The following is a 17,353-nucleotide window of genomic DNA, read 5'->3' as shown; positions in this document are numbered from 1 at the left end:
TATTGTGAAACGAAACCATACAATCGTACAAACACTATGATGCCGTTCCATGTATTTCCCTTTCGCAACATTCAATGCTTCTGCTCTTGAAAAACGAACTACAAGCGATAGCAGTTCATGCCAAAAGCGCCGAAAATGAAAGCATGTGATAAGATGCCGGTTCGAAGTCTACGCTCCATCTACAAACTCTAAAACGAAAAGACAATGTACTGGCTAATGATTACTTTCGTTGCGTATTGCGTCATTTCGCTGCGCGCAGCCAATGAGCACCGTTTTGGGCGGGATCTCGAGAAGGCGGGAAGCTACGGCCCTATGTTACATTGTCTCCGCTGCTGAAAAGGGAAAAATATAAAACAAGAAAGGGAGATTAACGGAAAACAGGGACGCGCGCCGCACAAGAGAACGGAAGCGGCGCGCGACCGGAAGTGTCATGGAGAACTTTCAGAAAGTGGAAAAGATCGGGGAAGGCACATACGGGGTTGTGTACAAAGCCCGCAACAAGAGTACCGGCGAGACTGTGGCCCTCAAGAAGATTCGACTGGACACGTGAGAACGCTTGGGGCAGGGGGTGGGTCTAAGGTTTTATCAGAGGATTTTGGGTTGGGGGAATAACTGAGTACGAGGTTGAGACAACTCAGGGGCGTGGTCTGGTGTCGGTGGGCTGGGCTGTCTCTGAGGTAAAGTGTCAGGCGTTAGGTTAGGGGTATCCAAGGATAATAAAGTACCGTATACGAGACGCTTGTTCAGTCGTTTTTTCCACTGCATTCTGGGACTTGTAGTCGTGGATTTTAGGCTCACCAGGCGTCTCGGTTTTGCCGGCACTGACCCAGAATTGGGACCCCTGTCCCAAGAGGTTTTTTTTTAAAAAAAATATCTAAATATGCTCGCCAGGTTTTAGTGAAAGCGAAGGTGACCACTGACAGTTCCAGCACGAAATGACAGAATATTGATAGTGGGCAACTACCAGCATTGGACTACGTATTTTCCGGTGTATGAACCAGGTCTCCGACATCACAGGGTGGGCTCGAACCCCCAAATTACCTGGTTACAAAATGAATGCATAGGAAGACCTATAAGATTGGAGCAGTCACTGCAAACGCTGTTTTTATTAACGACATGCATTATAAATCAAAACCACACATTTTATATGCAGGATAGCAGTTCAGTCCTAGAAATACTGTGCAATGGGAACAAGTCTGTGTTGCTATTGGGGAGTGAGGGGGTTGAGTGTCTACCTTGGTAGTCCTGTTATTTGTGCTTGAAAATTCAGTTTTTCAACAAATTTGTTCCAGAAAGTCATAATTCTACTAAAGATACAGAGGCAAAGGATTATGCTTCCCTTTCCATTTTACTACTTCAGCAGTAAATGTACAAACCAATAAAACATGATAATAAAACTACAATAACCATTGTTTTTGAGTCTTTGGTAGTTCTGTTCTTATTGTTCCTCAAACTGACCACATGATAACTTTTACCCAATCAGCATAGTCCTTGTCCTTAAACCTCACTGTCCCTCTACTTCACTTCCTCTTTCTTTGCATCTGCCGAGAATGCATCCAGTGAACTTTGCAATCCTGTCCATTCCATTCCATGCAGATACGTCCTCAATTTCCGGATTTAGTGTCCGCCACCACACCTAAATGGAAACATAAAGTAACCAGTGACTGTAAGTCGAAAGAGGGTCAGACAATCGTAAAATCAACCACAATTTCTATCTATTATCATTTTTGTGCATTTAACAAATCTGTAACTTTATTCATCATAAACCATTTAAATAATTGCAGGAAAAACATTCCAGTACCTTTTACATTCCATTATTGTTATTACGATTGAAAGGGTGGAATAATCCTTCGCCACGTGTCTTTAAAAGAATTATGACTTTCTGTAACATGTGTTGAAAATCTGAATTCTATGTCAAGACCGGAGGCTCGGGTTATGCTTGTTCAAAGCTGACTCGCCACTAACGATGTCACACTTTCCGTTGATTTAAAATATCATGTTTTAAAAGTCGATTCATTAGACCAATCTGCAGACCTCATAATGTCTTCTACTCTGGCTCCTTTGTTGCTTTCTGCCGTCTCACCTGGTCTAGCGTCCTCGCTATTGTGGAGAAAGGAGGAAACGCATGGTTTGTCTGTTGGCCCCATGGTTGCAGGAAGGAGTCTTGCCGGTTCTGCCTCTCCAGCTGAAGAACCGGGTTAATTGTTAGTTCAGTCTCGATACAAACACGTTGACTTAGCATTGTCCCCATTGAGTCATTAGTTCTTGAAACACCTTCTCGTCCAACTTCCAATCGCTGGCGTCCTTGAGGTATCTGGAGTTCCAATCGGCCACCTCGTTCTGATGGCCCGGCAGGTGCCCCGCCGTCACTGACACTTTCCTCTGAAGACAGAGTTCCCAGACATCTTTTGCTAATTCTGCCAGTAGTCTGGATCTTTTCTCCCCCAGCCCCCAGTCTGTTTATGTACCTGACTGCGGGCACATTGTCCATCTTTAGCAGGACACAACGTTGTGCTCTCTCTTGAGTCCAGCATTTCAATGCGAAGGACCCTGCCAGTAACTCCAGACAGTTGAAATGGAGAGTCGTCTCCTGATCCGGCCCCCTGTCGACAGGTTCCTGCATCGGGCTCCCCAGCCCCATCTGTTGGCGTTGGATTCGATGACCAGGTCCATGGATGAGCCAAAAATGGCCATCCCATTCCATGCATCCATGTGGTGTAGCCACCATTTCAACACTTCCCTCACTTCTTGGGAGATGGTAACATTTGTTTCATATTATGTGCCCCTCCTGAGGTGTCTGACCTTTTAACCTCTGGAGTGCCCTGTAATGTAGTTGTCCTGTAAATATCGCTTGGATTGATGATGCTAGTCACCCCACTAACATTGCAATCTCCCTCAGTGACATTTCTCTTCTCGTTAGGGTGTGTCTCAACTGTTTTTTGATATCGTTCACATTGGCAATGGGTAGGCTAAGAGATCCCTGAATAGAGTCCACTATGAACCCCAGAAATGACATTGACTGTTCCGGTACTAGCTTGGATTTCTCCCATTTTTTTTTTTGGAAACCCAACCCTTGCTCTGGGGACTGTATCTGTACCCACACAGTTCCCCACACCCCCATTTTCTTTTTTTCTGCACTTATCACACTTACCCAGTCTGCGGCCCTAAAAAAAGCAATTTCTGACCGCACTGCCAGTGTTTATTGCCTCTATTATCTATTTATTATTATTTATATGTTCTTCTCTGCTCCACGCTTTCCACTCTCCCCCTTCCATGCACTTTCCCCTTTCCCTTTCCCTTGCACTTGCGTGTTCTCAATGTCACTGGGCCTAGTAAGATAGTTTTGTTCCCCCTCCCCTCCCTTGCCTTGTCGTGCTCTGAAACATTTGTGTACGGGCGCGATATAAATAATCATATCGGGTCCTCTAATAATTTGATTGTCGTCTGCACCTGTACTTGGAGTCTCGCTTTCTCCTGACACATCAGACTTATATCGTCTAGGTATATTATGGGCCTTATTCCGTGACCCCTGAGGTGCGTCACCATTGGTTTCATTATCTTGGTGAAGCACCAAGGTGCGGATGCCAGGCCAAATGGCATACATCGAAACTCCCATGTCAACTCTCCCCAGATAAACCATAGGAATCTGCATTGTTCCTCTGCTATGGTTACAGTTAGGTATGCGTCCTTTAGATCTATTCTGGCTAGCCAATCTCCTTGAATTTAGGTATCTCTTAAACGGTGTATCCCTTAAATCTTAAAGTGCCTGTACACCACAAATTCGTTCAAACTCTTCAAGTTTATAATTGGTCTTACCTTGTGTTTCCCTTTCACAAGTAACATGTTGCTTATGTAACCTCTTGATGAATCTGTTTCTAGTCATTTTTGCTTTCTAGCCCTCTCAGCTCTTCCTCTAGCAATAATTGGGCTTCTCTGTTTAGCTCTAAACCCTTTGGAAGATTCCTCTGTTGCGGTGTATTTCTAGAAAATCTATGCGAAAACCTTGTACCGTTTCTATTATCCAAGTATCCCCAGACATAGTTTGGCAATTTTTTGTAAACTCTGCTATTCTACCCCCTACTGCTGAGGTAATTAAACGTGGGCTTTTCACCTGAGGTGTTTTTGTTGATGCACTCTGTGTCGCCCGCTTCTACCCTTCCTCTGCCCCTTGATGGGAAGAAAGGAGTCTGCCTTTGATCCTCTTGGTCTCGCCACCGCGTTCTGTCCTGATACGATCTGCTAAAGTGGAATCGGGCAGCCGAGCGAGCCCTTCCGGCCCTCCCAAAAATGTCTCCCAAACACTCTCTTGAGTGAGTTGGCAAACTTTGTAAACTCTTTAAAGGAATCTCCGAAGGGTTTTCACTTTGCGGTTGACGCTGACTCCGAAAACGCTAGTTCACCTAGCTTCGGGTCTATCTTTACTAGAAGAAATCTTCTCTCTGTGGTGATAGCGTGGTTGGCGTTACCCCACATACATATTGCCCTCTGGGCCCACCCGATCAGAATCGCCGGTTCTACTTTTTCTCGGGCCTCTTCGCCAGTCTGCAGTATCTCAGTGAGGGGTCCTGTCATGTCCAGCATTTTGTCCTGGCATGATCGCCATGACTTATCTAGTCCTTTTCTCACGTCCTTGGTGTACTTACTCATTAACGTGATAATTTTTCATCAATCTCAGGTGTATCCGCCGCACCCTCTGGGAGGTGAGGTCTCGGGCATTCTGCCCTCATCTTACTCCTAGCCTCTAGCTAGGTGTGCCCTCAGGCACTTTATCAGGTAGGCCGCTATTTTCTTTGGCGGCTCCCATTCGGAAGACCATGGGTGGATCAGTGCCTTGGGATCAAAATCATCACCTGCACCGTCCTCCTCTAACTTCTCCTTCCTCCTTTTTTTTCTTTGGCACTTTATGGCCTTCTTCTTCTGAGGAAGATATGGAATATACCTCGTCCTATGAATTTATATTCTTCCTCCCAGTCCTCCTCTCCCTCATCAGAGGTGCTTGAGGATTTATCCTGCCATCTGCTAGGCCCCGCCTTGGATTTCACTCTCCTTCTCTTATCACTCTTCTTCCTTGGCGGTGTGTTCAGGGGGGGTGCCCTGCAGGCTGCATTTCTGCCCCTGTTTGCTTTCCCCTGTTCTTTTTAGCCCTCTGATCTCCTCAAGGCCCTGTGAGAACTTGAGCCAGTCCTCGATCAGAGCAGTCCTCCATCAGTCATCTGCTGTGGCCCTTGTCCCAAATAGGCCCCCAGGGCTTTTTGGAGGTCCTGAGTCATCTCCACATGACTACTCTTCTGGCTAATGTTAGCCTTTCCCTCATCACTGGAGGAGCTCATGTCTGCACAGAACACTGGGGATTTTTTAATATGCCAGGAGTTTTTATAATCTCTTCGAGATCGAGAGGTATGTAGTGATCACCTGTCTTGTTCCTGATATATATATATATAGGTTTTACCTGGGACTGTGGGTGTTGCGGTACCTTTCTGTGGCCTGCAGGGGCGTTGTGGTCTCTGACCGCTTGGCACAATTGTAACGGAATGTTGTGCTATGAAGCGAAACGCGCAGATTGTAACTGAAGATGATCGCTCAATATGTCATTTCACTTCCCTACCGGTCCGTGGAATGGAGAGAGCGCCAGAACTACGTGGTCCCGTCACGCCCCCCCTACCGTGACCATAGTGCCCTCTGTGGTTCTTCTCTGAGGTTGCGGTCGCCAGACCCCGACCCTGTCGCAACCGCAACTTTCAAACACTCAACAACCAATGTGCCAGTTACCTAGATTGTGTGCAAGTCTGCCTATGTAAAACACAATGTCACATCACACACATTCATAAGAATAATGAAAAGGGCACTTAACTTGCTGCCGAGCAGCAAAGAAAGAGGAAGTAAAGTAGAGGGACAATGTGGTTTAAGGACAAGGACTATGCAGATTGGGTAAAATTTATCATGTAGTCAGTTTGAGGACCAATAAGAACAGAACTACCAAAGACTCAAAAACGATGGTCATTGTAGTTTTGATGAGTTTTGTTATCATGTTTTATTGGTTTGTACATTTGCTTCTGAGGTAGTAAAATAGAAAGGGAAGCATAATCTGAGCCTCCGGTCTTGACATAGAATCTGGTCACCCTAACACGTGAAATCCACGTCTCCTATCGGCTTGCAAAGAAAGAGGACTGGACTAACTTGCATTGCTGAATAGAATGGCAGGGTTTGAAATTAAGATTGCATAAGCAGCAGCTAAAAGCAGATCCTGGGTATGCAGCTTCAACCAGTGACCAATGTGAACGAAGCAGCTAGTACATAACGTTCGGAATATTTAACTTCCACATAAGATGGAAACATATCCTTTTGTCTTCTATTTATGACAAATTCAATGTGTCCTGATGTTTATTTATGGATTGTCCAAAGTGCACAGAGTTAAATTCACATTGGTGTGTTTGGCATCAGTTGGCCTGGGGAGCCAAAAGTAGCTCCTGGTAGCTGTGCGTCAAGCTAACCAGGCTCGTCTAGGCTGCAAGCAGGAGCTAATGGCTCCCAGCTCTCCTCAAATTCGAACCCTGGAATGGTGCATGCTTGTATTCATGAATGGGTGTGGTGTCTGATGAGAGAGGTTTTAATTCTCATCGGAATGGGCAGTTGAGTAACGGGCGGGAGGTGTCTGAGGTGAAGTGGAGAGGGCTAGCCTTTCAGAATAGTATTTGCGTACAGCCGATAAAGTAGCTCTGGGGAAGGCATACTCTGCAGGCATCTGTTGAATTTGAACTGGTCACAGTCAGGACCACTAAGTATTTTGGTGCCCTGGGCAGAGGAGGAGGGCTTCTTTTGATGTTCACTATGGGGGCAGAAATTACTCTGCCACAAATATAGGCAAAGAACCAAATTAATCGAGGTCAGAGCTCTCATGTTTACTGTGGCCTTGCATAGTTGTGTAGTTTGCCTACGTTCTGAATAGGGAAGAAAAACTAAAAGCCCCAGAATGTAAATCTAAAAAGGGGGGGGGGGATAAAACAGCACTGTGTGGCCTTCTCACATGTGGAATCTTGAGCTCTTTGTCAGGGTGCCCAAGCCTACCCAGATTGAAACTGCATTTTATAGCATATTTTCCTAACGGCATTCAGGTGGAAAAAAGGCCAAGAATAAAGATTTTCCGTAATAACTTACTAGAAATTCTTGATTCTATTAAAAGACACGGAGGCGAGCATTATACTTCTTTCTTTTATTAATATATAAATAGAAAGGTCAGCAGCAAGTGTTAATGCACCTTACTGAAAGCGCAGGAGTGCGTGGCAGACAAAAGGTGCATGAAAACACAAAGAACTTAGATAAATATGAGCAAAAACAGTGTAAATCCAAGAAAAACTCAATTTCCCATGGTGTTTCAGGAAAAGGTCCAGTAAAGGGTCACTAACATGTGACCTAGTCCACCAATGAATAACTGGCTGTCCATATAAACAGTCATGCAAATTATGTCACTTCCTCTTTCGAAGCTGCAAACTTGGCTGTTAAAGAAGAAAGACGGTGAAAAGAAGAACTGTAACTGAGGTCGTCTTAAGACAGAAGCCAAAGCGGAGCTGATTAGGTGATCAGGAGGGCTTTTCTGTAGCCGCTGTCAGGGAAGAGAAAGTAACTAGAATTATTTATGCATCAGAGAACCCTAGTTCCCCTTGCGGGGGTGGGAGAGCAATAGTGTGTTAACTTGACATACATAAGTCAGTCCAATAAGCAGTAACATTCCCAAACAAGTCGCACAATTATTACCCTAGGTAATTAGCGCTGTTATTGCTCTTGCTGGGCGGGATAATGCTCGCCTTTAATAGAATGAAGAATTTCTAGTAAGTTAATATGGAAAATCTTTATTCTATGTCAAGAGTGGAGGCTCCCATTATTCTTGTTTAAAGCTTACCTACCACAATAGATGCTGGTTGTTCTAGCGGTTTTAGGTAGAATTCCTTGAATATTGATTCACCTGACCAATCTGCCATTCTCCTGATATCTTCTAGGCGTACTCTGACCTGAAATGCTTTGGAAGCCATAGCTCCTCTCACAGAACGGGCCCGAAACACAGGGTATCTATTCCTGCTTGAGTCAGAGTCCAGCGCGCCACAGTTGGAGCCGAAACTGCCTTGAGCGGTTTACGCAGAGCTATCAGCAGTTGCCCGTTAGGGGAAGCTTAGGTTGATCTTTGAAAGCGGGGTACAAAATCACCCTCGAGTTACATTTCGTCCTCCTGTGCAAGTGGAATACTACCCCATCAGGAGAAAAGGTCCTGCCCGCCAGATCGAGAGCTCTGACGTTGGATACCCTCCTGCAGGAGACTAAGCAGAGTAGCGTAGTAAGTTTGCCTGACAAAGCAGTCCGGGACAGGTCCTTGTTATGCGGCCATGACAGAAAAAGATTCAGAACATTGACGTCCCAAAGCTTATCATAGCGGGACGGGGCGGAATTGTAAGTCTGATTCCTTTAAACAGTCTGCAGATGAGCTGATGCTCTCCAGCTGGAAGCCCCTGAATGAGGTCAAGCCCGGCAGAAATAGCTGAGCGAGACCTCTTTCAACTAATGATGCTAGGAAATTTAGGATTTCCTCTATAGGTGCTGAAACTGGATGTGAACCGTTCCTCCGGCACCAGTTGCTCCAGGAGTTAGACTACCTCTTGAGGGTAGCAGGGGCCCAGCTTTCCTCAATGAGGTTGACTGCCATGGCTAATATGCCGGGAATCCTCCACCTTGACCTGAAATCCTCCAGGCTGCTAGGTTCAGTAATCTGTTGAGCCGAAGGGGGTGGCGCTGCCCTGACGGATCCAGAAGGAGATCTCTAAATTGGGGTGGAAGGATTGGAAAATCCGAAGAAAGTTCCAGAAGAACTGGATACCAGGTCTGAGTGGTCCATACCGGGGCTATGAGGACCAGGTCTGTATGCTCCTGACGGGCCTTCGCCAGGGTCCTCGCTATCATTGTAAATGGGAGGGAGCGAGGGAGGGCATAATGAATCCCCTGGGTCCACCGCTGTAGGAATGCATCGGTCGCAGCTGCTGCTGGATCCGGTCTCCAGCAGTAAAAGATGGGTTGCTGGGTGTTGAGACGGGATGCAAAGAGATCTATGGACATGGAGGGGGGGCATGTTTGCTGGAGGCGGAGAAAGACTTCTCTGTCGAGCCTCCAGTTGCTGAAATCTGTGGAGTGACGGGAGTACCAGTCCACCACTACGTTTGTGAGCCCTGGGAGATATCCCGCTGTCACACGTTGCTCCAAGAAATGCCAAAAATCTTTGGCTAACTTCGCTAGAGGTCTTGACTTGGTCCCTCCCAGGTGATTGATGTACCATACTGCGAGATGTTGTCATCTTCAGTAAGATACAACAACTCGCTTTGCCTCTGGCAAAGGAGTGCACAGCGAATGAGCCTGCGAGGAGCTCCAGACAGTTTATATGCATTTCCAGCTCCTGAGGTGACCAGGTCCCTCCTGTGGTGACAGAGCCGCATCTCGCTCCCCAACCGAAACGACTGGCGCCTGATTATATGATAATATCGGGGGTGGATCCGAAAATGGCTCTGCCGTTCCAGGCTTCCATGTGACTGAGCCACCAATTGAGCTCCGTGCACACGGAGGTCGACAGTGTCAGGCGTTGAGAGTAGGAGAGGCTCCGTCTCAGGTGCTGACCCTTGACCCTTTGCAATTCTCTGTAATGAACAGGACCAGGAAAAATTGATTGAATGGAAGAAGACAGGAGACCGATTTACTCTTGCCAACTCTCGAAGACATATGAGGTCCCTCTGCAGAAGTCTGCGGATCTCCCTCCATGTCACGTGTATCTTGGCAACGGGAAGATGAAGTTGCGAGTTCAAGGTGTCTACCAGGAATCCGAGAAATTCTAGATTCTGAGATGGACTGAGTACAGATTTCTCCCAGTTTATGAGGAAACCAAGACTGTGTAGTAGGTCGATGGCTATTCTGGTCTGATGCATTACTAGGGCTTGAGAATGAGCCATGAAGATAATGTTGTCTAGATAGACGATCAGTCTGACTCCCAGTTCTCTCAAGCGGGCTACTACGGGACGTAGAAGTTTGGTAAAGGCCCAAGGCGCTGAGGAGAGCCCGACGGGTAAACTCGTGCACTCAGTCTTGGTTTTTCCAGGAAAACCTGAGATAGTTTACGTGGGCCTGGTGAATAGGAACTGCTAAGTAAGCGTCCTTCAAGCCCAGGCGCACAAGCCAGTCGTTTGGCCTCAGGATGTCCCTGAGCATGTGTATCCCTTACATCTTGAAGTGATGGTAGACAATTAAGTCGTTGAGAGCCCTCAAATTTATAACTGAACATACTTTTTGCTTCCTGCGAACCAAGAATATAGGGCTGAAGAACCCGCCTTGGCTTAAGCAGGGGCGAATCGCTTGTTTTAGATGTAGACTGCAGATTACGCTGTCTAACGCTTCGTCTGCTATGGACATAACTAATGGTGCAGGGCGAGCGGTTTGATGAGGTTGAGCGAAAAACTGTAAGCGCAGGCCGCGTGCTGTGTCCCTGACCCATCCATCTCCTGATAAGGAGTCCCATGCCTGTGCAAAAAGAGCTAACCTCACCCCTATTGGTGTCTGTGGCGCAGGCGCCGCTATGGGTACACTGACCTGTAGTTTGCTGTTGGCCTGGATATCTTGCACCTCTTCTCCATCCACGCCCTCTTCCCCGCCCTCTAGAGGGGAAGAAAGTGTCTGAGCGGTCTTGCCAAGAATTGTATTGGTCCCGGGATTGCTGAGGTATTCAATCAAAGGCGAAGCGTCGGAGGAGCGACCTCTGCCTCGTCCGGCCCTGGAGAGAACCTTAGAAGCAAAAACCCTTCTGATGGAGGCTTGAGCCTTATCCAAGGCTGTAAAGGTGCCGACGAACTTTGCCATTTCTTTCATGAATCGGTCTCCGAAAAGCAGACCTTGGGCTGCTACTCCTGATCCGTATCTGCTAGCTCGGTTAGCTTGCTGTCAATTTTATATAAGATACCCTTACGGCGTTCAGCCGAGATGGCGCAACTGGCATTACCCAGTAGACAGAGGGCTCTTTGCGCCCAACCTGAAAGAATCGATGGGATCACTGGAATCAATGGCCGGTTCAGCCAGGTCCATAATCTTAGCTAGAGGACCAGTAATGTCCAGGACTCTGTCCTGACAGATCCTCCAAGCGCAGTCAATACCCTTTCTTGGGTCTTTCACATTCTTTCCCAGAAATGTGATCATCTTGGAGTCTAGCTCCGGGGTGAGGGCTACTTTCCCAAGAATATTGGGACGGGGGCATTCTGCCTTTAATCTGGCCTTTACTTCCTTATCCAGAGGCTTGCGAAGCCTGTTCATGATGTAATTGGTTGTTCTGGACGAAGGTTCCCAGTCAGAGGATCTGGGGTGCACAAGATCTTCTGGAGTAAACCTCCCGCTGGAAGTGGGCAGTTCCTCCGTTACCTTCTTGGGGATGGGGACTGCCGCAATCCCAGAGATAGAGGGTCGCGACCCTATAGTTTGACAATCCTCATCGGAGGTTGAAAGGGGATGATAGTTATCATAGACCCTGCTAGCTTCATCATCAGTGCCCTGTTGATATCCCTCCGGGCTTGAGGGTCTAATACCCCTGTTGTCTTCCTCGGGGTAAGAGGGTCTTTCATGGGAAGGGGTGTCCTTCCTGTCCATGAAGGCTTTTTTCAGCCTGGAGACGGCAGCGGTGGCATGAGTAGGCTGGCTCGGGGGGGTCATGGAGTCTTTGCTCCTGCGAGCCGGAGTACACCCCCCCCCCCCCCATCTATAAGGCGCTTTCTTTTATGGGTTTTCTTTCTCCCTGGCGGGGAGGGCTCCTGTAGATGCTCCTCCATACTGTCTGGGCGCTGCTGGATAGGCGAGAGCATCTCAGATACTGCCTTTTTGATGGTTGTCTCCACTGAGGATCCCAGCACCTTTTTGAGGCTGTCTGCCATTGCCACCTCATCTATTTTTGTTTGTAATGTTTTTTTGTTTTTTGTTTTAAAAAAAATATATAAATGTTCCTTGTGGGCAACGGACAGCCTTCTCTCAGGCCACTTAATTTCAGCCAAGGAAGGTGTGGAGCACGATACCTTGCTGTGTTGAAAAAAAGTAAAATCTGCTTCTGTGGAACTTATCCAGAGAGACTTCCTTCGTTTTCCGTTTTTTTTTTTTTTTTTTTCTTTTTTTTTTATATGCTGTCAAGCAGAAGAAAGGAAAAGGGGGGCTCATATATGCAGTTGGAGCTCTCTTTCAAAATCAGTTGTAAAAGCAACGGAAATGACAAGCGAGCGCCAGCTGCTTGAGGAAAGGACTCGGGGAGCAGAGGCTCCCTCTAGCGGCCACAGAAGGCTACCGCGATGAAATGCTCTCCGTGCGCGGCCTCCCTGTGCTCTGCAGCAGTGAAGAGGCTAGCTGGGTGCTGTGCACGGAGCAGTGAATATCAAATGAGCAGGGCCGCTCGCAAATGCGAGGGCTCCTGTCAGTTAGCTGAGATCCTCCGCCGGCAGCCAAGCAGCTGACGTGGAGGATCAGAGCTGAAACTGACAAAGAAAACAATGAAGTGGGCTACGCGCATGTATGCCAATCGAATGTTATGAATATAAAATACAATTTAAGACTACACACGGAACGTAGATTGCAAATATACAATAATAATTGTAAATATTCAACATTATTAAACTATTATTTGAATCTAAATTTCTAGATTTTTTTTAAACACGGAGATAAAGAAAAGGATACTTCTCTTTGCTGTGAGCAGCAAGAAAGAGGAAGTGCCATAATTTGCATGACTGTTTATATGGACAGCCAGTTATTCATTGGTGGACTAGGTCACATGTTAGTGTCCCTTTACTGAACCTTTTCCTGAAGCACCATGGGAAATGGGAGTTTTACTTGGATTTACACTATTTTTGTTCATATTTTTCTAAGTTCTTTGTGTTTTCATGCACCTTTTGTCTGCCACGCTCTCCTGCGCTTTCAGTAAGGTGCATTAACACTTGCTGCTGAGCTTTCTATTTATATATTAATAAAAGAAACAGAAGCATAATGGGAGCCTCCGGTCTTGACATAGAATCTATAGGCAGCACTGAATAGATCATATCTCTGCACCATGTTATGACGAGTTTATGGGTGTGGTTAGTTGGGAGGAACAGTAAAGGCAAGATTGCAATGCTTTTGTGTTGGTGTTTCCGATCAGAAGTACCCTCCGCTCTGCATGCTTGAAGGTTTTCTAGTAGAGCAGTGTAGAACCCATCAAAAGCCTTGTTTCCAGAGGGGTGGCATCAATCTTATAGAGTGGGCTTGTGTTGGCAAAGGCCTGAGTATGTTGCTTGTAGTTATGGGTGTACATTTGTTAAAGTTAATCAGTCTGCTGCACCACCATTGCAGCATTCTTGTTTGCACTTGTCACTCAACATAAACAAAAAACGGAGGCTGTGGATCAGTGGTACTGCTCAAAATCCCTGCATTACATACGCTTAAAATGTATGATTTTAAAGCCTATATACTTTTATCTCAGCGACATTGACACTTCGCTCAGATCACTAAGAATGTACAGACAGAAACTGAAACGGTTAAATAATTGCTAGGGTGACAAAGTTAGGTTCCTACCCCCTTTGCTGAAGAACTAAGTAAGCAAATGCCCCTTTTCCCCTCTGGCTCAGGTTACAGAAAAGGTGCTCCCCAAATCAATGAAGGGATCCAAGAATCTGTGGTAGCACCACACCATAGTCCGTTTCATTATATAGCTTGATATGCTACAATGGTAGCGAGGTTAAATAAGAATGGGGACTCCCTTGATGCATCGTGCATTCTTCATCTGTGCTAAAATCAGGTTAATAAACAAATGACACTTGAAAGGAAACTTTGGCAGTCCATATATGCTGTGTTTAGCATATGTAAAGGGCTCATTTTTATTGACAACCTTGGGTCGGAGGGATTCCACCTTTTTGTTCTTAGGGCAACATCACTCTGGTGCAGACTTTCCCACTTCAGTTTTCTAGTGTTGGTCACTGTTGAGTAGCTGTAAGAATAAGTTGGTTATTACGCAGAACAGACGACAAACTGTGAGTCGAAACTTCAGAGATTGTGCAAGCGCTGAAGCATGGATACAGCAGATAATTTGGAAGCAACACGGAATGCATACCAAAGGATAGATGGAAGATAAAGATTTAATTTAACGATACTGATTAAATTGTATTGGGAACGTGCATGCATCCGAACATGGGCTCAGGCTGTAAAATGGACCTGGTTTTCAAAAGGGTTTGCCATGAGTTAGCCAAGAACCAAATTACTTTGTGGTGTGCATTGTATCATTGACCGCTATTTCTAGTTTTGGATATTGGGTTGCACTGCCTATAAACTAAAATGATTGGCAGAGGGAGTGAAAATCTGTGACAAATAGGAAGTTAGATGTTTACCGACCCGTTGACTGCCCGTGGTCATTACAATGCACAACCTGCCCTTCCTCGCCCAAAATGCACACCCCTGGGATGTCTTTTGGATAGCCCTGTGCTTTTAAGGAGATGTCATTGTTATTTCTAAGTATTCGGGTAATGGATTAATTGCAGCTGAAAACCAGCTTGTGGTGTAATAAAAACGCCTCAACCATGTAAGCCTTACTCTCCTTGATTTCTCAGCAATATGCTTCTGGCCCTGAATTTGTACTAAGAGAAGCATTGACAAAGAGCGGTTTTGGCTCTTGTGTAGGCATGTCAGGCACTCCCATATGCACCGGTAATAACATTTACCCCTGTTACCAATATGGCAGTGCCTGGAAAAAATGCCTATGCCATGCATACATAATACTGTAATGTTCACACTTAACCAAGCTCCCAGTTCTCGCCGTAGAGCAAGGCGCAATTATTTGTAAATGTTTCTTTGACATGCATGAACTAAAATAATAACCTGTTCTGCAAAGGGAGAACACCTGTAATTTAATTTTCTCCATAAATGGAAATCTGCAAGTAATTGTAGAACATGATAAATAAGTAGTCCTGAAAGTAAGTGTTCCAGTGGGTTATAACATTTGATATGATCCGTCCCACGCAAATACCTGACATGGAAAGAGAGCAGGCGATGGGCTAAATGATGTCACCAGAATGTGAGAAAGTAAACCGCTTCACTGAAGACAGCTCAGTGAGATAAGTGGATCTATCTAGGATTACACTATCCCCCAGGGCTAAAATCTACACCTGGCCCTTGAAATTTTGGTTCCACAGTCTCAAATTCGGCTACTTAACTCTCAACACAAACCAGGTATACTCTTCTTTTGGGGTGGCAGTTTCAAAACCCTCTTTAGGTTGGACCAAGCTCGACAACCATGTGATACTGCTGCGTTTTTAGTTTTTATCACTAGCACTTTCTGGTCAGATGTTTTCTTAATTGTGTTTTATTTTTATTTTTTAATTTTTTTTTTAGCACCATCAGTGTTACTATCAACAAAGTTCATATACTTAAGCTTATCCACCTCCAAAGAGGGAAAAATTATCCTGCCTCGATAGGATTGGAACTTTGCACGGATCTCTGCAGCAAGTGGTTAACACCTCAAGTTATCTTCTGAAACCTCTGGCGCTCAAATATAGCAATATACATTAAAGCTTGGTTACTTTATTTGATCGCTATATTCTCCTACCACTCAACCCCCCCCAAAGGTTCAACTTGTTTAGTATTTTCACTATAGTGAACACACAAACATTATGTACTACAGTGAGCACACAATGCATCACAAGATTAATTGATAACATCAGAAGTTTGTTATCAATAGCTAAGCAGCAGGCTCTGACCCTCAGCAGCACACTATACAGTAGCATTCAATGTATTTATGTTTTATTAAAGAATGTGCACGGATGACTATGCAGTAGGCAGCCAGTTTGGAAGGGAGGACCTTGGGATATGCCACCCCTCCACCAGGACGTCTCGGGCCACAGTCTGTACGCAAACGGAGGGTGGTTGTCTGGTAGTTTGTTGTTTGAAACGTATGCAACCTCCAATAAGGCTCTATTGTATGTGAATGCACCCAATATGTTATCTCCTATTTGTGTAGCGCCTCCTGCCCTATGTAATGTTGTTAAAGCGCTGCAGGATGCATGGCCCTTCAGCAGACTAGTCTGAAGAGAGAGGAGTAGCTCAATGCATGCAGCAGAAAATATTGTTGTCACCCTATGGAAAAAGCTTGGCTCAGGGAATGACTTTCAATAGATTGCAGAGCATGCTGAAACCAGAAACCCTGACCCATAATTGGGTTGTCTGAATGATTTTTAGCACCAGCTACCCCACGAACATGCAGTGCAATACTGGTGAAAGAGGTGACTCCCTTCTGTCCACATTCGTGTTGGGAGTCGAGCGGCTCTCCAAGGCAAGCCAAGGTTCCACAGCGCTGCATTATCATTACGGTTTAGGGGGAATTGAGACTTTGAGCCATTTGTAATCCCACAGATGATAGTTTTACTAAATTAGCTCCTCAGCCAAGCACATACACCAGATGTCTGAACTTGCGGTTCTTCTGGTACTGAGCAGGATTACTATTGCAACAGTACATCATCCATAGGGTAAAACTAACTTGTATCATGAAAGTCTAATCCCAGCTCAGGTTTCCATTTTAATGGGGAACAATCCAACTCCTGGTGAATTCTGCTTCACAATGAATGGAAGAGCTGACATTGCACGATCAAAAACGGTGCAGTGAATGATGCTTGGTTGCCACAAGCCTTTCTCCTTGTGTTAAGTTTTCTGACACCTGCTTGAAACCCCAAAAGTCAGAAAGATTGCAAGACCCTGCTTTCACGGTCTGTATTCATACTGAAAATCAAGCTTTTTCTCTTCTGCTCCATGAAAGGTTTCTGTTCTCCCTGAGCTCAATTTAGGGCACCTCATTATTGTTTGACAGGTGTATTGCTGCAGTCAAACTCCCGCTTGCCACTGTCCCTGGTGTGGAGACAGAAGCAAGAGCCCACAGGGCGCATGACAATTTGGTGTCCTTGGGCAGTTGAGTTGGTTGCTGGGGTGATTGGCATTGTGGAGGTATAATGGGGATAGCACAAAAGGGGTAGCTGTAAAAGTATGAAGGTGAAAAATGTTATGGAGCCAAGTGTGCTGCATTTGGAAGGGATGGAGTGGGATGTAAAGCCTTTTTTAAAATCTCGTGAAGCTAAGGACTCTGCTCGTTTTGCCCTCTGCAGGGAAACGGAAGGCGTTCCGAGCACCGCCATACGGGAGATCTCCCTTCTGAAGGAACTGAACCACCCGAACATTGTCAAGTAAGTGGTGACGTCAGAGGAGTGGTGTAACTTGTGCATACTTTTCTTGAAGTAATCTGTGGCAACTTGTACCAAAGTGAGCTCACCAAAATGAGCTCTCAAATCACTCC

General features: G+C 45.8%; 1 protein-coding gene across 1 annotated transcript in view; it reads left to right on the top strand.

The window, feature by feature from the left end:
• Positions 1-268: 268 nt before the first annotated feature.
• Positions 269-17,353, top strand: part of CDK2 (cyclin dependent kinase 2) — a 185,889-nt gene continuing 168,804 nt past the window's right edge. The window contains exons 1-2 of the mRNA XM_069653783.1: positions 269-546; positions 17,166-17,243. Coding sequence (XP_069509884.1) covers positions 431-546; positions 17,166-17,243 — 194 coding nt within the window. The 5' untranslated portion in view covers positions 269-430. The remainder of the gene's footprint in view (positions 547-17,165; positions 17,244-17,353) is intronic.

This window comes from Ambystoma mexicanum, chromosome 3q (genome assembly GCF_040938575.1).
Source record: "Ambystoma mexicanum isolate Mex_15411 chromosome 3q, UKY_AmexF1_1, whole genome shotgun sequence".
In the NCBI taxonomy this organism is placed as follows: Eukaryota; Metazoa; Chordata; class Amphibia; order Caudata; family Ambystomatidae; genus Ambystoma; species Ambystoma mexicanum.
This window is presented reverse-complemented; position numbering and strand designations above follow the sequence as displayed.